The sequence below is a fragment of the Staurois parvus genome, unplaced genomic scaffold (genome assembly GCF_062004578.1).
Source record: "Staurois parvus isolate SC_StPar_1 unplaced genomic scaffold, SC_StPar_1.0 ptg000618l, whole genome shotgun sequence".
In the NCBI taxonomy this organism is placed as follows: Eukaryota; Metazoa; Chordata; class Amphibia; order Anura; family Ranidae; genus Staurois; species Staurois parvus.
The window spans coordinates 881,413-903,999 of NW_028318414.1; the positions used below are offsets into that span (position 1 = coordinate 881,413).

At 41.8% G+C, this 22,587-nt stretch overlaps 1 protein-coding gene across 1 annotated transcript in view; it reads right to left on the minus strand.

Moving 5' to 3' along the window:
• Positions 1-1,949: 1,949 nt before the first annotated feature.
• Positions 1,950-22,587, minus strand: part of DHFR (dihydrofolate reductase) — an 87,029-nt gene continuing 66,391 nt past the window's right edge. The window contains exons 5-6 of the mRNA XM_089693223.1: positions 3,596-3,711; positions 1,950-2,083 (exon numbers count right to left, since the gene is read on the minus strand). Of these exons, the coding sequence (XP_089549349.1) occupies positions 2,005-2,083; positions 3,596-3,711 (195 nt within the window). The 3' untranslated portion in view covers positions 1,950-2,004. The remainder of the gene's footprint in view (positions 2,084-3,595; positions 3,712-22,587) is intronic.

The window sequence follows — 22,587 nt, forward strand, 5'->3', positions numbered from 1 at the left end:
AGTATCAGTGCTGCTCTGTGTGAAACCATTTCACAGAGCACGTAAGCATTACATGTTTATTATGGTTAAAAAGTAAAAAACTGAGCATTTAGTGTCACTATAAGCCAAGTCAAGCTAAATGCAATAGTTAAAAAAAATCAATTACATATCAAAAATATGGGATACCAGAATATCTCAAAACAGTTCTGTAACAACTCTTATAAACACTTTGGCAAGTTAAACATTAGACATACAGTATATGTATTTCAGCTGTACATTTAGCCATTTGACTTGAGTTCTATTTGAATTAAGCAGGAATTTCTGTTCATATAGCAAATTCACTCTAAAGTGCAAACTGCTTCGCTGTTAGCCTACTTTAATCACCTTATACATACACTAAGGCTTGTGTGTTTGCACTAGAACCTAACAGCCTTATTGAAGTCCTTCTAGTCCTATGCACTTCTTACTATCCAGCAGCAAAACTACCTAGCCTTACTATTACAGCTGATGACACATTACATGTGACAAATAGCCACCAATTACACATCAATGCACTTGGTGTATGCTCATTACTGAATCTCAGTTCTGACCAGTTTCTGCTATTTATGAGATTATATTTAATTCCTGTGAGATGCAAGGTTGGCAAGAAAGGCCTAGAGGCCTCTATAGACCCAGGCCCTTTCGGTATGTGGTTTATATCAATATACTCCCTGTAACACATGGGAGCCATCACTAGGACCTATCATACAGACTGTGGGATGAGAAGGTTAACTTACTGAAGCCCATCAAATACTTGAAGTACAGGTGGTTTGGGTTTTTTAAGAGGAACTCTGAATAGACTTAAAGTGTTACTAAACCCAGGACCCTGCATTCACGTCATCTGGTCTCCCACAGTACACAGAACTTAGAAGTGCAATTATTTTAGTAAATCTAAACACCTTAGGTTCCACAGTGAATTAACCCCTTAAGTTCCACAGTGAGTATAACAAGCATGCTTTACTGCATATACAGACTGATTTTACTGTTGAGGGTTTAGGAACACTTTAAAAGGGGTCAAATCCTCTTGAAATCCCTGGAACCTGGGAGCAAGCAAAACTTCAAATGGCTGTATTGGTAGGTAGCTGTAGAAGGCTGAGTCACACAATGCAGTGTGTTCATATTACCAGTAGCACTCTGTCACTGTATACATTTTAACTAGAGAACGCACACGAAGTCAACAACATGTGGACTAGGCACTTTAAGTGATAGCGAGGTCCCATTTATATGAACTTATACAATATCATGGAGTTTACACTTGTTTTATTTGCTGCCAGAGTTGCATTTCAGATGTAAAGAAAGGTACCTTAGATTGGGTCAACATTGAATGTTCTATGTGTCTTTACAAACAAGGAAGGAAGACTTTTCTATTTACATATTAGATAACTGAATTTTAAACCTGATGCATCATGTTTCTACAAAAAAAAAAAAAAAAAATCTCCCCATAGGCACTGGTCATGTATGCTGATATCTTGATAGATTGCCAGGGGAAAGTAACGCCTGTTCTTTAACCCTTTTGCACTGGTGCCTCCTGGCCCTTTAAGAGTTTTAGAAGCTGGGAGGCGGGGCGGGGTTTTAGGGTCATGTGACTGCCGTGATTAGCTGTCAAGGCAGTCACATGATCGGAAAAGGTCCCGATTGCAAGGGGAGATTGGGACCTTTCCGTGAGACATGGACATATGAGCTGGGAGCACACTGGGAGCACGCAGGGCACGCTCTCAGCATATATGTATTTTTAAATGGTACGCAAATATGCGCCCGCTCAGTGTCAAGGTCCAGATGCAGAGAGGCCGCATATTTGCGTGCACTCAGCATCTAGGGGTTAAACTAACATATTTGCTTTTTGCATTTTATGTTCTCCTTTGAGACTCCTAATGGTTTCCATTTCCAGGTAAGATTAGCTCTTAATAAATAATGTTAAACAGCCACTGAAAAACAGTAAAAAAAAAAAATCTTTATTGTGCAGCAATTTTACAGTAAACAAACAAATTATAGCATCTTTTCATAGACTTCAAATTTGTACTGAATACCATTTTCTTCCTGCATTTCAGAGGATATACCCGGATACCTATGTAAGAGAATAGACTGAATTATTTCACATGATGGTGCAAACACTGCAAGTGTAAGTGGTATGCATAATGATGGCTTTGTTAGTAAAAAAAAAAGTGATGCCGAAATATCATTGGATAAGTATACCCATTAGTCCTTAACAGTATGGAAACACTTATATAGGGCTTAAAATGGTTCTAAAGGCTAACAATTTTCTGCCTCTTGCATTCTATGCATTAAGGTAAAAAACCTTCTGGGTGCATCTGTTGACACTGGAAGACCAGCAACATCAAAGATTGAGCATTCTGTCTTTGGTTTTCCCAAAGACTGAATATTAATTCGTACAGATAAATAAAAATACAGTTTTCCCTTAAAGTCTTTAGGGTAGGGCTACATGTAGTATAATTAAGCTTAACCCTTTCACGCCTAAGGGTAAAACAAATCTTAATGCCTAAGCACAATTTTGCAATGTTGACGTGTTAGTAAAACCATACATATCACCACAACTATTTTGTACATCCAGGTGGATTATACCGTGTTTTGTTTTCAAAACAAAATTTGGCTTTCATTTGGTGGTAAATGGTAATGGATATCTCCTGATTTTTTTTTATCATCAAAGGAAAACTGGCCCAAAACGGTAAAAAAAAAAAAAATCATTTTTTTAATTTAGTTGTGTGTTTCTTGTTACTACCATAACCTGTATCTCTCTCCTCCATTCATAGAGAGAAAAAAAAAACCAAACAAACAAAAAAAAAAAACACAAATTGGTCTGGGCAGTACAGTGACTGATCACTGTGATAGCCAATCAGAGACTATCACAACAATCATGTGACCCGGAATCAGGAGTACCGGGTCCCAATCGTTAGAACGGGGCCCGGGCTCTCAGCCACACTCTGGTCTTTGTGCTGGGAGTGCGCTGTGCAGCACAAAGTCAGGTATGCAAGTATGCGGCCCCACAGAAAAAAACCCAGTTCTGTGAGTGCGCATATTTGTGTGACGCTGATGTCAAGGAGTTAAATACCTTCTCCCCCCTTTTTATAAGTGATCACATGCCCGCTATTCTCAGCTGCATAAGGATCTAGGGGAAAAAAAAAAAAAAGACAGCAGTACACTCATCTTCCTGGTGAATGGCTGAGGGATTGGGGGGGGGGGGGGCAGGACAAGTGTGATCATTGAAGTAAACCAGGCTGAGTTCCCAGGAAAGCTAGAGAACTGACCACATTGTGCTCTAATGCCTAGTGTAGTCAGTTTTTAATAGGGAAGCAGGGGGGCTGGCAGAATCACCAGGGCCTTCTGTACCATGTACTTGTATGAAAAAGAATCAGGAATATGAAATGTTGGGTTCAAATATTCTTTAAGAAAATTAACCACTATTTGTCAATTAACTTATCTGAAGTACACTGAAATCACAGTGTTGTAAATGAGGTGACTGTCAACAAGTAGCTAAAGTAGACATAAAAATCTTGTGTTTAGCGTCCTATAAGGACATTACACAATAGCACACACTCAGTTCAGATTACAGTTTTCTTACTCTGGCAGCAGCTTGTATGACTGAAGATCAATGTCTGGTAGAAATGTGTCACATTCAAACTCTTGCTGAATTCTGGTTATAAACAGCCTCTGGCTAACAGGTTTGTCCAAAACTTCCTGTATAGAAAGACAAAATAGTAAAAATGCTTTGAGGAGACCCACAAACAAGGTTAGAACCTCCATTAGTATGGTATATGATTTTATTGTGCAATTATTAGTCAAACTACAGCTGCATTATTGCAGGCAGGCTGAAGAAACGTTCATTTAGGCCAGATTACCACTATTGGAAAGGAGAAAAACACGTGTATTACTGGATTGTGCAACTCTGACATTTGTAGTGTGATACAGTCCTTATTGATCCACAAGAAGGGCCTAGTCCAGCAATGGGCAAACTACGGCCCGGGGGCCGTATACGGCCCGGCGGACCTTTTAATCCGGCCCGCGGAGCGTGGCAAACATTGGCTGTCAGGATGTAGGCGGGGCAGCGTGACGAACTCCTCTCCTCTCACAGTCCGCCCTGAAGACCGGAACGGCGCGGGAACACGGCGAGAGGAACGCGCGGAGCAAAGGTAAGTGAATTGACACAATATGGGGAATGAATTACTATAGGGGGGATGAATTACTATATGGGGGATGAATTACTATATGGGGGATGAATTACTATGCTTACTATGGGGGAATATTACTATACTTACTATGGATGGCATGGTAGTGGCTGGGCCGGCCAGCAGCTAGTCCGGCCCCCGGGTCCAATATATGAACCCATTGCGGCCCTCAAGTCAAAAAGTTTGCCCACCCCTGGCCTAGTCACACCAGCCTAGTCTGCTGTGGTACGTTAAATGCACACATGTTAATGCATGTTGGTTCATGCATTGCATTAAGGCAACTCATTCATTTGAATGGACTGCCCAACACAACACAATGGAACAAAATGCATGATTACAGCATTTTCAACAGTGCGCTGCCATTCAAGTGTGCTAAGAAGGTGTGCTGGGATACCATTCGGAACGAAGGACACTGAATCATAACACACATACTGTGGCACAATGGGCCGTGAAACCAGTAAACTAACAGGGTGACAATACTGCATCAGAATTATCCTTGTTATAAGTTGTCTGCGCACCTCCGTGCTCTATTACTAAAATCTATCAGTGTATGGTCAGCTTGTGACGAAGGCTACAAGGGCGATTTTAATCTCTTGCAACTAGGAGACCTAATAACTGCATGTGGCAAATTATCTCTAAACAAATGGAACACATAGCTGCCTAAGGTGTAATCCTACACAAGTACTGTGTAGCAGAGACCAGTCTTGCATGATTTCACAATGCTTCATTCACGTGCAAATGATCTCTGCAAGATGCTACTAGTGCAGCCTGCTCCATAGGATGCAATGGGGTTGATTTACTAAAACTGTAGTGAAAAATCTGGTGCAGCTCTGCAGAGAAACCAATCAGATTCCAGTTTATTTTTTCAAAGCTTAATTGAACAAGCTGAAGTTAGAAGCGGATTGGCTACCCTACACTGCTGAACCAGATTTTGCACTCTCCAGTTTTAGTAAATCAGCCCCTGTTTGTTTAGTGATCAGTTGTACCACCTAGATATTAATTCACTGGCAATTTCAGTGGCAGGATTCAGCTACTGCAGTGGCCCTGTGTAGCTCCAGCCTACTCAGTTGACTGCCAGCAAATAGTAGAAAAAGGATAAAAATCACCAGTCCAGCACCATTTCAAGTTGACCTCACACCAGCCAATATTTGAGTTGTGAGTGGCCCTGTTGGCTCCTTCTACTCAACAAAAAATCGATATTTCAAAATAGCACCCGTCAAAGGAGCAGGTCAGAAAATTCTCGGCCAGAGCTTGCATCCAATCAGATGTAAGCACTGTTCAGCAACCACTGGAGAAGCAGCTGCCGAATACGATAGCCAGCAGCTGACATTTCTCTAGCCACACTGCTTAGCAGGGATAGGGGAATCTGTGGATTGCTGTTCAGCTAGAGAAATTTGAAGCATGTATAGCCAGCTTGACTCTCTTGCATTTAGACAAAAATTACCGCTTGCCCGCTGCCCTATAGCAGAAGTACTGCTACAGGGCAGCAGGGCTGTGCAAAATCATGTATATATACACGTGATCTGCATTTCCGGGTAAGGGGTGCCGCCCTACCCACACCGCCATTGGCAGCTAGGGATGTCAATCACAGGGTCCCAGATGGAGATTCCCCGCTGACACCCGTCGATAGCCGTGTAGAACTGACAGGGGAGAGACCTGTATGTAAACAACACAGGTCTCTCTCTGGCCAGAAAGGACATGCTGCTTTGTATTTCTCTGCACAGCAGTACACAGCACACACAAAGCACAAACAGCACAGTTAACCCTTTGATCACCCAAAAGTTAACCCCTTCCTGCCCAGTGTCATTAGTACAGGGTCAGTGCTTTTTATTAGCACTGATTGTGACGATCGTGGCGTCAGACCCCCGGCCCTTCTCACCAACTCGTGACCGAAGGACTAGCCAATCTAAAACTGTGCTGTCACGTGCGTAACAATGCCACGCTCAGCTGCACCCTGCACAAAGATTTTCCAGCTAATGGACCACAATCTATGTACCTGCAGCCTGAGAGCGATTGTTACTGGGTCAGGTTAATTACGCAACTAACCCTTCACACTGCCACCACCACCTTTTTGTAGGGAAAAGAAGGAAACTCGCCAATATTATAAATAACACTATGATGTTTGAATAATCGTCTGTATACCACTGTCACTGCAGGCAGAGGTATATAGAGGTTTAAAAACACACAGTAGTGCTCTTCAGAGACAGGGATTCTTAGTTTGCATTAGAGAGCTTTAGAAACAGTTCAACACTTTTCATAAAATAAGATTACTAAAAAAGGTCAAAATGGTGCAATAAACGTATTTACAGAAAAAGATGAGAGAGAAAGAGAGAACACAGTAAAGCGATAACAGAAAGAAGTTTAGAGAGGTAGAATACTTGCCAAAAGTCCTGGGTTAAGCAGATCAAGTTTCAGAGCAAAAAGGGTACCGTCTCCCAAGTTGGTTCAGATATTAAAAAAGGAGAATTCTTCAACTTCCTTCTCCAAACCTGACAGCCCTTTTCTAGGAACTCAGCAGGGTGTCTCCTTACAGCACAGAACCAATCGCCTCATTTGGGGAGGGGTGTTTTAGGCGAGGGACTCAGGCTAGAACCAAAATCCCTCACAAGTTATACCAGGGTCAATAACCTTCCCTAGGTACATGTAACATTCTTCCCACAGGTAGGATAATCTGCAGAATGATATTCTGAACGTCCAGATACCAGTTATGACATATCTGCTTGGGACAGTTAAGGAGATATTGCTTTCTGCTCTCGGGTATACGTAATCCAGGGGTGTAAGATATCAGGCGACTCACATTAAGCTGAGCTATCCGAATATGTGCTTTATGTTTATGTAATTATTTCCTAACTTAAGATATGAAATTATAGGGAAAAGTGCGTTTTAAATGTGATGCTTGTTTTACGGCTACCTAGGAATGAGTTTGAAGTCCAGTGAAGGACTGGTTTATGGCTTTACAATTATCTCAGATTGAGAAGCTAACAGACACCCGGGGACCAGCTGATTTGGGATTTATAACCATGAAGCTGTCCCACTGTGCCTAATTGCCTGCGCAATTCTGAACCCAGCACACAGGGACCACGTGTCACTCAACAGAGAGGGAGGGGGGAAGCTGATTTGGAGTAGAAATGATGCAAGATGGAGGGCCTTTGGCAAAATGGAGGTTCGCATCCACCTCTGTATGTACAATTGCTACACTGATCACTGTATTAGTGTCACTAGGTATGTCAGTGGCAGTTAGTCAGTTCCTACCCAGTGTCAGAATGCCCGCTGCAGTCCCGCTATACTATTACTAGTATAAAAAAAAAAAAAAAAAAAATTCCAGTGTACAGTGCATACAGAAAGTATTCACAGCGCTCAACTTTATTAATAAATTGCAAAGATTTCAAAACAAATTTCTTCACGTCATTATGGGGTATTGTTTGTAGAATGTTGAGGAAAAAAAAGTAATTTAATCCATATTTGAATAAGGCTGTAACAGAACAAAATGTGGCAAAAGTTAAGCGCTGTGAATAGTTTCTGGATGCACTGAATATGCCACCATTTGTAGATGCCACAACTTTCACGTAAACCAATTTACACATATTGGGATTTTGTTTAGCAAAGACATGGAGCAGAATACATTTTGGGCTAAATTTATGAGGAAATTTGATTTTTTTAAAACTGTTTTTATTGGATATGTTTTATAGCAAAACGTCCAAAATATTGTTTTTTTCAAAATTGGTCTTTTTTTTGTTTATAGCAGAAAAAATAAAAAATGCAGAGGTGGTCAAATATCACTGAAAGAAAGCTCTATTTTTTGGAAAAAAAGGGCACAAATGCAATTTATGTACAGAGTTGCATGACCGCGCAATTGTCAGTTAAAGTAATGCAGTGTCGTATCGCAAAAAATGGCCTGGTCAGGAGGGGGGGGGGGGGGTGTAACAAGTCTGGAGGGCAAGTGCTAAAAGCCAGTAATAGAAAGTGGAGGCAAAAACAGACAACATTCAACAGAAAGAAACCTTAATAAGGTGTAGTGTAGCCTTACTAGATGTCTGACTCCTGAGTGCACCTTCATTTTGTCATCTGTCAAGCTAAAACTGTTACGTAAGTCAATCTCACGCCGTACTGATATATGAATAAAGCAGAAAGAATTAGTGGAGGTGATCTGTCACTAAAGCTTGCATTATACTAGTTTTGGATAGGGTCAGGGTAAGCCAGGCCACCAGTTTGCCCAAGATCTTCACAATCACCATTTAGTATATTTAAAGTGGTAGCACAGCATGAACAATACCACCCTTTTATAGAGTCTACATGTCTGTCATGTACACATGGGCAAATTTGGTTATTTAAATCTTTTCAGCAGTCCTTTATTGCTGCAAACAGTGAAGGATGACCTTCAGATTCATGGGGGTTGACTTACTAAAGACAAATAGTCTGTGCACTGCAAGTGAAGTTGCTCTAGATCTAAGGGGAAGCGCTGAAATGACGGGAAGCTCTGCTGAATTCTATCATTCAATCATGTAGAAGCAAAATGTTGTTTTTCTATTTTCATGCATGTGATTGGGTATTCTTTGTAAAGTGAAGCTTTCCCTTATTCACGAAGCTCTGGAGCAACTGCAGTGCACAGTATCTTTGCCTTCAGTAAATCAACCCCATGGTGTTTAGTGAAATATAGCATCTTTGACTGCCTATTTCACACCCCCCCTTTCCCACACACAATCAAAATCCAGTTGCAGAAACAAACGTTTTCGTTTTTGACAGGAATCAGCTCCTGCTTATATATATCTTTTATAGGTGAGCTTTTATGTAGTAGCTTGTCTCTCCATTCCCACCTGCAATGGTACAATTCCCTAGTAATTTGCTAATTCTAGATTAACTGCCCTCGTATCAATAAATGGCTGCAAATCAGAGGGTAAAACTGATCCAGGGATTTATTGAAATGTAATACATAGAATAAGGAATAATTTTCTTTTCCGGGACCAATGGGTGGCTGCTGCTAGATAATTACAATTAGGAAGTAGACCACATTTGTACAATGATGGAGTTCAACACCAATACCCTCAGTAGATTATTATTATTATACAGGATTTAGATAGCGCCAATAGTCTGCGCAGTGCTTTACAAAATGAAGGAAGACATTACAGTTACAATACAATTTGGGAGAAGAGGAAACAGAGGGCCCTGCTCGTTAGAGCTTACAAATCTAGAAGATGAACTACAGATTTGTGTAGATTACCACTGTACAGGTTGTGGTTTAGATGTATTTGCCTCACTCTGTTATAGAAGAGCTCCAGGATACACAATAATGCATAAATGTTCTAATGGGATAGCTGATTAGCATGAAAACCCCATGAACAACTTGGAGCAGACTGGTTAACTCAAAATGTCTGAATTCAATTATTGTTCAATGGGCTGCCATTATGTTTCCTGATGGCCACTACTACATTATTCCATCAAGGGTCCATTCACACTTGGGGGCAACACATACCAAAATGTACATGCTAATGCATGTTCCTGCAATGCACCTGCTCTGTGTGAAGGGCAATTCATTGGAAATGGCACCCTAATGTACAGCACACCGCAACACACATACCGTGAGCTGCGCAAAAGAAACCCCAAAAACTAGTTTACCACATTGTGGTTTCACATTGTATATGTGGCATTTATACAAAATTGAACGGGCTGCCTTAACACAAAAGTACAAGTAAAGTCTGCATTAGCCCTAAAAGATTATAGCACCTAAATTTTACATTACAACTTTACAAGGGTAATTATGTTTTATCCCAGATAATGGGGCCACAGAATGTTTCCTAGGTATTCAGCTAGCAGCCTATCTACTGGAGAATGGCTTGGGCTTAATTTAATTAAAAACCTGCCCCAAAGCACCTTTTTCTACTGTGCCACCTACCTTTTCTAGTGTAATTTCCCTGTGTCTACCCCCAATCCTGAGGCTGCGCTCATTGCGCTGCTGAACCATCTTGAATCAGACAGCAGTGGTCCTAGTAGATAGAGAACTGTTACTCCTGTAGTGCGCATTTGGAATACCTCACATGTGTAAAAACGGCTTCTGTATATAGTTTTAGCATCACGACCAGTCTGCATTGGGACACGTTCGTGATAAAGCAGCTGGGACTGGAGACAGAGAGGCTAATGCGGTGTACACACAGGAAGTTCTTTTTCGCTCAACCCAGCAGGCTGAACGGAAAAAAAAAAAAAAAATGCGCAGATTGAGGTACAAACACATCTGATGTTGGTGCACCGGTGTCCCGTGCTGACTGGATGGATTTCAGCATGCCCGTTCGACAGAAGCCAGTCGTGAGACCTGCTTCTGTTGGACGAGGAGCTGTACACATGGGCCAAAAGTCAGACGTTCCTGCTGAACTGGTAACTGATAACCTTTTATTCTTATGTGAATCTAGCTTTAATGCTTTTACTTTCAAAAAATGTTTTTTGGACGCTACATTGCCTTTACCTTCTGTGACCAGTTTAGATACAAACAGTGCTAAGTAGACTACTTTAATATCCATTGCTGCATGTTAATTTTATCAAATTGCATATAAGCATCCTTATTATGACTGATGAAAGCCAGAGGAAGGGAAATATTTTTAAACATGAAGAAACGCCTTTTAGGCAACAGGAAATCAGCATTCTGGGGGTTGCTTTCATGTTTCACATCGTAGATGATTGAGGAGTTATTTACATTAAAATGGCTTAAAGGCATGGGCAAACTTTCACTCTTGAAACACTTCAATCACTGAAACTTTTCCTTCACTAAGCAACTCTATAATAGGCATAAACACACTGATTAAGGGCATATAAATAAGCAAGTAAATATGTTCTTAAAATATTTTCATCTCTGCTATCAGGCACTTTCTACTGGTACATGTGAACATGTCCAATGGAATTTAAATGGCTGATATGGCCAACACCTTCACATTTCCTCCAGGCTTTAGGTTTCATTAAATTTAATATACAATTGCTGTAACCAGCGTTGTAACCAAAATCATACCTCTGTATTTCAGTAGCTGCAACACCAAGCAGTATCTGTCCATAGTGTAAAATGGCTTGGGGAGAACTATACTGGACTGGGAATACCCCCCCTCTCCACAGTTGTGACCACTATTAAGAAATTGGGTTAGTGGAGAAACTTTACCATTCAGATATTGATCAAAGGGGAACTTGCAATCAGCCACACATTATATAGCTACTTATTCCCCAATCAAAGGGTAAACGTCCAGTACCCATTTCATTTGAGGCTCTAAGATGTCATGTAACCAACTGCTGAATGCTACAAAGGAAGCAGATAATGGAAGATGTGAAGAAGTGTGTCTTTTAGGGACATCTTTCAGCATGGCATGCTTTGCACAGTTTCCTTAGTTTACAGAAATGTGTCCCAATGTAAAAGGGCTAGCTTCCTACCCTCCCCTGACAGTGGTTCTACCTTTAACCCCCCCCAAAATGCACCCTATATACAAATCATGTACACTACATTGCAAAGTGTATAGGAACACCTCTCCAAATCACTGAATTCAGATGTTCCAATCACCTTCATGGCCACAGATGCATAAAATCAAGCACCTAGGCATGCCGACTGCTTATACAAACATTTGTGAAAGAATGGTTTGCTCCCAGGAGCTCAGTGAATTCAGACGTGGTATCGTGATAGGTTACTACCTGTGTAATAAGACCATCTGTGAAATTTCCTTGCTACTAAATATTCCACAGTCAAGTGTTAGTGCTTTAAAAACAAAGTGGAAGCAACTGGGAGCAACAACTCAGCCATGAAGTGGTAGGTTAGTAAAATGACAGAGCGGGGTCAGCGCATAGAAGTTGCCAACTGTCTGCAGAGTCAATACCTAAAGACCTCCAAACTTTGTGTGGCCTTCAGATTAGCACAACAATGCGTAGAGAGCTACATGGAATGGGTTTCCATAGCCGAGCAGCTGCATCCAGGCCTTACATCACCAAATGCAATGCAAAGTGTCGGATGCAGTAGTGTAAAGCATGCCGCCACTGGACTCTAGAGCAGTGGAGACATGTTCTCTGGAGAGACGAATCACACTTCTCTGTCTGGCAATCCGATGGATGTGCCTGGGTTTGGCAGTTGCCAGGAGAAGGGTACTTGCCTGACTGCATTGTACCAAGTGTAAAGTTTGGTGGGGGGGGGGGGGATTATTTTTCAGGGGTTGGGCTTGGCCCCTTCGTTCCAGTGAAGGGAACTCTTAAAGAGTCAGCATACCAAGACATTTTGGACGATTTCACGCACCCAACTTTGCACACCAGTGCATAAAGCAAGGTCCATAAAAGACATGGATGAGCAAGTTTGGGGTGGAGGAACTTGACTGGCCTGCACGGAGTCCTGACCTCAACTAGATAGAACATCTTTGGGATGAGATAGAGCGGAGACGAGCCTTCTCATCCGACATCAGTGCCTGACCTCACAAATGCGAATCTGGAAGAATGGTCAAACATTCCCATAGACACACTCCTAAACCTTGTGGACAGTCTTCCAAGAAGAGTTGAAGCTGTTCTAGCCGGAAAGGGTGGGCGAACTCAATATTAAACCCTATGGACTAAGACTGGGATGCCATTAAAGTTCATGTGCGTGTAAAGGCAGGCGTCCCAATACTTTTGACAATATAGTGTAACGGTCTATAGCCAAGTAGATCAAAAATACCTGAAAACCATCACATTAACCATGCTTAAGGGTTTTATCAGCCTCTAATTTTTAACAAAAGGGAGATTGTGAATGATAAAGTATGACTGGATAAAGCAATTACAGCCTTCTGCGTCTAAAAGCAATGGTTTTGAATTTCACTTACACTGCTGGGTTTAAAATTATTATAATTTTAATGAAGTAAAAATTCTAACTGCACCCTTGACAAAGCTTGATGCTTTTAGGTTGACAGGGATTCTAAAAATGCTTTCTGTAACATAACCTGTAAATTAAATTAGGAAAAAAAAAAAAAAAAAAACATTTTTGGCTTGTAATAGTATTTCCTTTGCGTTTACTGATGGACATGGCTTTATCTGTTCTTCACAATTTGGTTATAGTGCCACCTGCAGGAGTGGTATATGGGGAGCTACCATTGGTGGTGGTTAAGCCACAGCCGTGAACAAGCTGTCAGGAGAAAAAAAAGAAAAAAAAAAAAAAACCACGCAAAAAAACCCCCAAAAACACTCCAACATATATGGGAAACAGTCAACAAAAACACCATCAATCAGTTTATCAACTGACAGCTTTCTTCACAATTAGAACATACAAAAGCAGTACCTAGAGTGGAAAGCAAACTTGCTAACAACTCCAGCAATTAACCCTTTCCACATGTGAGAACATTACACCGCCGTTTGTAGGACCATGTGTTCAAAACTAGCATAAAAATGCAACAATAATGACAATGTAAAGCTTGGTAAAGGTATGATCTCGTAGCTAATTGCAGACCTGTGAAACTGATGCCTTTAGTGAAAAACTCACAAAGTACTCACTACTCTAGTAGAAAGGTCCCATAGTAGAAAGGTCCCAAACTGGAAATGGAAACCAACTTAGCCTTCCTATGACCGCTACAGTGACCACAAGTTCATCAGGCAGAAGGTCATAGTATTCAAATAAACAAGAATAGCACTGAGCACCTCCAGGCAACCGGAGCGCTATCTCCTATGAGGAACTGGTTTAGGACAATGAGATGGGAGGACAATATTCTCATTTAAGTGAAAAGAGTTTAACATCTTATTAGAGATAGAGGGATAACTGTACTACTGTACTGCAGAGAGCTGCCCAGCAACACTGTGTCACACAAATGTGAGACCCTGAATCAGCTGTTCCTTCAAGTCCATGACAAACAGGAGATACCGGTTAATCTGACAAACCCAAATTTAAAGTTTGGCCCCATTCTCTTAAGGTCTGTGGAAAAAAAAAAAAGATGCCCTTTACCTTCATATCTGTGGGACCCTTGAAGGAGGTAGATCCAGATTTTGGACTTGTTCAGCCTGGAAACAGTTGGATCCATCACCCACAAATTGTGGGTTCTTTTATCGAAGTCAACCAACAACTTTTGTCCGCAGCTATACATTGCCATCTTTGTGGTTTACCCTGGCTGGGTTTCCAGTGTTCCTCCTAGAAAAACACTTTTAAGCGGACAGGTCTACCCAGACTATGGGCCATAAGTGATTTACAGTGAATATAAAAACTCTAGACACCCCTGTTAAAATGTTAGGTTTCTGTGATGTAAAAAATTAGACAGATAAATAATTTCAGAACTTTTTCCACCTTTAAAGGCAACCTATAAACTGTACAACTCAGTTAAACAGCAAACCGAAATCTTTTAGATGGAGGGAAGTAAAAAAAAAAAAAACTAAAATCATATGGTTGCATAAGTGTGCACACCCTTAAACTAACACTTTGTTGAATCACCTTTTGATTTTATTTTTGATTTCAATATTTTTTATTAAGAAAGTTTTGTTTTATGAACACAACAAGCTCAATATACGCCCACGCAGGGGCCGAGCATAACAATAACTCAGGAACAGGTACAACCTGCTGACTTGTATTAGCCAAATAATAAAACGTCCAATAACAGCAAGGAATGACGTTAAACAGCCGAACCAAATATTAATCGGCAGTAGTCTAGCATAATACCGTAAAGAGAAGTGGAAGCACTCAGTCTTTTTAAGCATGAGTCTATCAGCAAGGCACATCTTAACTTGACAATATTTGCCCACTCTCCCTTGCAAAAACACTCTAAATCTGTCACATTGCGAGAGCATCTCCTGTGCACAGCCCTCTTCAGATCACCTCACAGATTTTTGATCTGTATCAGGTCTGGGCTCTGGCTGGGCCATTCCAAAACTTTAATCTTCATCTGGTGAAGCCATTCCTTTCTTGATTTGGATGTATGCTTTGAGTTGTTGTCATGCTGAAAGATGAAGTTCCTCTTCATGCGCAGCTTTCTAGCAGAAGCCTGAAGGTTTTGTGCCAGTATTGACTGGTATTTGGAACTGTTCATAATTCCCTCTACATTGACTAAGGCCCCAGTTCCAGCTGAAGAAAAACAGCTTCAAAGCATGATGCTGCCACCACCATGTTTCACTGTGGGTATGGTGTTCTTTTTGGTGATATGCAGTGTTGTTTTTGTGCCAAACATATCTTTTGGGATTATGGCCAAAAAGTTCAACCATAGTTTCATCACACCATTTACCCACGTGCTTTTTGGAGACTTTAGATGTGTTTTGGCAAAATTTAGCCGGGATTGGATGTTTTTCTTTGTAAGAAAAGGCTTCTGTCTTGCCACTCTACTCCATAGCCCAGACATATGAAGAATACGGGAGATTGTAGTCACATGTACCACACAGCCAGTACTTGCTAGGTATTCCTGCAAGCTCCTTTAATGTTGCTGTAGGCCTCTTGGCAACCTCCCAGACCATTTTTTCTTGTCATCTTTTCATCAATTTTGGAGGGACATCCAGTTCTTGGTAATGTCACTGTTGCGCCTTATTTTCCCCACTTGATGACTGTCTTCACTGTGTTCCATGGTATATCTAACGCATTGGAAATTCTTTTATACCCTTCTCCTGACTGATACCTTTTAATAATGAGATCCCTCTGATGCTTTGGAAGCTTTCTGCAGACCATGGCTTTTGCTGTAGGATGAGACTAAGAAAATGTCAGGAAAGACCTACTAGAACAGCTGCACTTTATTTGGGGTTAATCAGAGGCAATTTAAATGATGGCAGGTGTGTACCGACTCCTATTTAACATGATTTTGAATGTGATTGTTTAATTCTGAACACAGCTACACACCCAGTTATAAGACGGTGTGCACACATATGCAACCACATTATTTTAGTTTTTTTTATGTTTACTTCCCCCCTAAAAGATTTAAATTTGTTTTTCAATTGAGCTGTACAGTTTATAGGTCACATTAAAAGGTGGAAAGTTCTGAAATTAATTTTTGTGTCTCTTTTTTTACATCACAGAAATCTGACATTTTAACAGGGGTGTGCAGACTTTTTAGATCCACTGTACATAAACGTAGCAAGAGCTTTACTGCTCGTTAATGTGGTCACATTTTCACTTTAAATTAAATAGCAGAAAAACTCATCCAGGAATTGCTCTGTGAACTAGCGTGGCCATAAACAGCTCACCACGTGACTATGTACACATCTGACAGACGCTGCGGTCGCATGCAGTTCACTTCCTCCGGTTTACCGGCATAGCAGTGCTCAGCAGTACGGGGAAGTGTAACAGCAATTGCAGTAAAAGTCACAAGTCTGGCCACGTTACCTTGCATCCTGTTGATATATGCTACAGGTAAGTTTATCATTTGGAGCCTGCGAGCGCATTTATTTTAATTTATACTTTGCAACCAAATAAAGAGTTTTATTGCATTACTCCTTGAGCAATGTACTTTGATTGTCCCCTTTTTTTACTTTATATTAAATAGCTTTTTTTCATCCTTGCCAGGAAGGGGGACCAAGGTGGGGAAGCTTGAAGGACCACATGCAGCTACTAAATACTAAAGGAACATACTTCATGCACAACACCACATTTCTCCACAATGCCCATAGCTATTGAGATGAATGAGGAGTTTTTTTAAACTGCCTTTACTGCTTGCATAGAATATGTAAATACTTTAGTGTGGAAAGTTTAGGCACAGGTAATCTCTCTACGCTGGGGGACCTTTCTCTGGACATAGAATGTTGGGACCCGAAGAAAAGGCAGTGGGGCACCAAGCATCCAACACCTGAAGAGTGCCACTTGCTGAAGATGTTTTCAGCCAGCATAGTTCATGAAAAATAGCAGAGAACAGCAGCAAGGGTAGCAGCAGGGATAACAATTAACCATTTTCTTTTTTCAGGCATGCATTTGGTTTCTTTTTTTTTTTTTTTTAAATGTTCTCTGGCATAGAATATGCAGGGGCACGTCCCCTCTAAAACACAAATATGCCTGTATATGTAACTGTCAGGGAGGGTATATAAATAGGCCTGCATGGGTTTTATAGGACGGTATCAATATGTATTTAAATAATTTGTAAATGCAGTAGCATGCACGCACCTACATTAAGTGAATTGCAACTATTATAAGAATTAACTTCACAGCCGGAAGCACTAAATAACACAACAGTGACCAGTTAAACATTCAAGAATACGGCGTAAACTTTATTCTGAATTGAAGGCACGGATTGACTCGCCCCACAGTACACGCAGCATAACAGCCCTGTTCATTACACGAGTGTAATCAAATGGCTGCATAAAATGTCTAACGCAATCTCCAGATATTTGCAACTGTGTAAATTATATTCTTTAATATGGCTGTATAGACAGGTATTTAAACTAAAAAGCCAACATAATTGTCACACCAGTTAATCACCGTTTTAAGGCTTTTCCAGACCTCCTTTTTAATTTCTGGCAAGAACAGTTTGAGAAGCATCAAGCCAGAAAGCCTTTCATATTTACATGCATTGTGCTACTGCTCTGACTCATACAATGACCTTTTCTCTTCATTATTTTTCCAAGAGAAAGTCAAATCAATCTGACTGTTTATACAAAGATCCACTAACAGTTTAGAACGGTACTCCCATCTAAAATATTTTCTTTAAAAGCCAGCCAGAAAACTGCAAACATTCTAATGCAGAAACCCTTTGAAAACTCAGATGATGTCTCTAATGAGCTTATCCAATAGTTTGTGCTAAACAATCACACCTATCATACTACTGCAAATCAGGCTAGGCTCAAGTTAGTGCGGTTGCAATTTGAGCGTGATTATGTAGCACGACTTGGCTGCATTTTATATGTTTTTGATACTACTGCGTTTTGACTCACCCCTGCTGTCAGCCGGCACAAATGAGTCAATGGTTATGGAGCTTGCACCCGCCGGCGTCCTAACAACCAAAGACTCATCTCTGCTATCAGCTAGGTTCCCAAATGGGCTTGTCAAGAGAAAATGAATAAAACAAAAAGAAACCAGGAAAAAAAAAAAAAAAAAAAAAAAGGTGTGGAGGTCCCCCCACAAACCTACCAGGTCCTTATCTGGACATGCACCTGGTGACCCTGCCAACTTACGTCGTCATTGACCAAATATGTACATATACATGCATTTTGGGGAATCCCCATTTAAGTTTTTAGGGCATACAATCATACTTTATCACACAAAAGCAACACAAGACCCTTTTCCAAAACTGCATTGATGTGATCAGGCATCAATGAAAAAAATGCGATTTACATTGTCGTGTGAATCTGTGCAACTCAAAATCACACTAGTGTGAACCAGGCCTTGTATACTAAACTCAGGATAAGAATGGCTGAAAATTGTAGATTTGACCATACGTCTATTAGTGGTGTACTGAAATTAAAATTCTGGTGCCGAAACAAAAAATTCAGGATGCAGTTGGCTGAAAACCGAAACAGACAGTTTTTATTTCTTGAAATTCAATTAGTGTGGCTGGCCTTTTTGTATTGAAGTCTATGGAACAAGATTTTGCATTGAAGTCTATGGGATGTGATTTTGCATTTAACGTATTTCACACTCCATAAGACGCACCTGACCATAAGACGCACCTAGGTTTTAGAGGTGAAAAACAAGAAAAAAATATTCTGAACCAATGGACTGCAGACACAGTACAGGAGATGACCAGAGACTGCAGACACAGTACAGGAGATGACCAGAGACTGCGGACACAGTACAGGAGATGACCAGAGACTGCGGACACAGTACAGGGGATGACCAGAGACTGCGGACACAGTACAGGGGATGACCAGAGACTGCGGACACAGTACAGGGGATGACCAGAGACTGCGGACACAGTACAGGGGATGACCAGAGACTGCGGACACAGTACAGGGGATGACCAGAGACTGCGGACACAGTACAGGGGATGACCAGAGACTGCGGACACAGTACAGGGGATGACCAGAGACTGCGGACACAGTACAGGGGATGACCAGAGACTGCGGACACAGTACAGGGGATGACCAGAGACTGCGGACACAGTACAGGGGATGACCAGAGACTGCGGACACAGTACAGGGGATGACCAGAGACTGCGGACACAGTACAGGGGATGACCAGAGACTGCAGACACAGTACAGGAGATGACCAGAGACTGCAGACACAGTACAGGAGATGACCAGAGACTGCAGACAGTACAGGGGATGACCAAGAGACTGCGGACCTTTGGGGAGGGAGGGGGAGCGGGTAACTGAAGTTGTCCTTTTAGTTTGGGCACGCTGGCTTCTTCCCGCGCCGGCTTCTGTGACAGCCAGGTGCCCACTGCACATGCGCGAGAAGCGCTGCGCTTTCTGAATGGCCCGGCACCTTCTGGGACCAGTCATATGTCCCAGAAGTCGCCGGACCATTCACAAAGCGCAGCGCTTCTTGCGCATGCGCAGTGAGCACCCGGCTGTCACAGAAGCCGGCGCGGGAAGACTACAGCGCTGGACAGAGAAACAGGTAAGGTCCTGCAGGAGAGAAGAGCTGAGCGGCCGGCCCGGTATTCTGACATGGTGGCGGCGGCGGAAATACCGGACCGGCCGCTCCATATTCACTCCATAAGACGCCTGTACTCTACATTCTCATTGCTGGACTGTGCTCACCCAAGCATAGGTGAATATAATCCTTTGGTAAGTGGTGTTTGGCGTTTTTTTTCTTGAACTCAAATGGCTAGATGTAAGGGAGGGAAAAAAAAAAAGTTCAAAAAGTTTTCTTTTTTTTTTTAAGTCTTCCAGGCAGTGCACTGAGATCTACCAATACCAAATACAAGACGGAAATCCAGGAAAGGGTTAGCTTCCAGGGAATCTTCTAGCCAATCTCCCCCTCGAGGGACTTTTCTATAGGCGACATTTTTAAAGCCCCTTATAGGTCATCAGTACAGTGTTATGGAGGAGGCCTCATGCTAGAATTATTGCTCTCATCCTAGCGTGCGTGATGATACGCATCATGTGTATCGCAATCGACATTTTCATGCGCGGGCGCCCCAGAGTGTGCTTTTACATTTGTACATGCGTATATGTGTGTAACTTTCATTTATTACAATAAAAAAATAAAATCTCCCCCATGTGATGATTTTTGGCGACAGGTTCTCTTTATTGAGACATCCAAGGTCTAAAAGACCCTGGATGTCTCCCCTGTGCTCCATGTAATTTATTGTAATGCAGTGCATTGGGGGTGGGGGGAGAAGTTCACACAGGGGGTGAAGAGGCTAGCACTAAATGCTTCCGAATGCTGCCACCTGACAGGTGAGCCCAGCTGCTTGCCCGCAGCAGGGCTAAAGGTTGGAAAAAAACGACCTGCCCGGTGCCCAGAACTACATGTCCCCGGGCGTCGAGCGATATAAATTCAACATCTACGTGCCTTCATGATGGACTCATTTCTATTAATTGTTCATGAAAGTGAATGCCAAGTTTCTCAGTGATGCTACCTTTAGGTGAATATTTTTACAGCGATATTTGTTTTATTATATTCAGGTTTTATACATGCTGTCTTTACTTTTTATTGGAGCTGGTCTGTCCCACGTTGTCAACGTCTAATGTTGGGAGGTGTGCCCGGGAACCACACACACAGCCCGATACCCGGGAGCCACACACACAGCCCGATACCCGGGAGCCACACACACAGCCCGATACCCGGGAGCCACACACACAGCCCGTTACCCGGGAGCCACACACACAGCCCGATACCCGGGAGCCACACACACAGCCCGTTTTCGCATTGAAGTCTACGGGAGGTGTTTTTGCAGCGAAAAAAAAAAAAAGTCCACTATTTTGGGTAATAATGATAAAAGATAATACAAAAAATAAAAGCAAGACAGAAATGAAAATATTTGTTACGCAGGAAAACTTTATATTAAGCCAGAGTCCCTTCAGTTACTACTTGTACTTGCTACAGAGCAGACGTGTTTTTTTCCTCTCCTGAGTTTGGCTTGCAGTTTCATTGGATCGGATTGTATTTGATACGATTTTGCTGCAGTTTCTTTCTCACACAGGTTAAAGCGGGTTTCATCATTTTTCGTAATGAGACAATTTAAGCTTAAAATGGTTGTTTCTCAGAAAACCACCAAAAAGGGGAACCAACCAAAGGAAAGCCCCCTATGCAAGGAGGTATCACTGACCAGCCTGCAGATATGCCAACCAAGGCCCACCAGAATGAAGAGGGCTCGGGCCTTTCTGCGCAGCTGCTTCAGAGCCATTGCTGGATGATTAGGTGCAGGCTGTAAAGTCAATGGCTGACACCACAAGGCAGAAGACTGGACAGGTATGTATTGTGGATTTTGATAGATACAAGATAACTGAAATCCTTTAATTGGATCCTTTTTGCCCCCCATTGATGACGGCTCACATTCCCATATGTATACGAATGGCCAGAGATATTGATGGTAGCTGACATTCCCATATGTATACATGTATAAAGGATGGCCATAGACACGGATGAAATTTCCATATGTATACATGTATACGGATGGCCATAGACACTGATGACGGCTCACATTCCCATATTTACACATGTATAGGGATGGCCATAGACCTGGATGATAACCGACATTCCCATATGTACACATGTATAGGGATGGCCATATACACTGATGAGAGCTGACATTCCCATATGTACACATGTATAGGGATGGCTATAGACATGGATGGCGGCTCACATTCCCACATGTATAGGGATGGCCATAGACATGGATGGCGGCTCACATTCCCACATGTATAGGGATGGCCATAGACTCTGATAAGAGCTGACATTCCCATGTGTATACATGTATAGGGATGGCCATACACACGGATGATGGCTCACATTCCCATATGTACACATGTATAGGGATCACTATAGACACTGATCACAGGTCTCATTCCCTTATGTATACATGTATAGGGATGACCATAGACATTGATGACAATTGACATTCCCATATGTACAATATATATAGGGATGGCCATAGACTTAGTTAGAGTGGCTGGAAAAAGACAAAAGTCCATCCAGTTCAACCAAAAAAAAAAAAAAAAAAAGTTATAATCCTACACCCACAGTTGATCCAGAGGAAGGCAGAAAAAACCCAGCAAAGCATGGTCCAATTTGCTCCTGCAGGGAAAATAATTCCTTCCTGATCCCCCGAGAGGCAATCGGATATTCCCTGGATCAACTTTACCTATATATGTTAATATCCAGTTATATTCTGTCTATATAAGAAAGAATCCAGGCCTTTTTTGAAGCAATCCACTGAGCTGACCAGAACCAACTCTTGAGGGAGTCTATTCCACATTTTCACAGCTCTCACTGTGAAGAAACCTTTCCGAGTTTGGAGATTACATTTCTTTTCCTCCAGACGTAAAGAGTGCCCCCTTGTCCTCTGTGATGACCTCAGAGTGAATAGCTCTACACCAAGTTCACTATATGAACCACTGATGTATTTATACA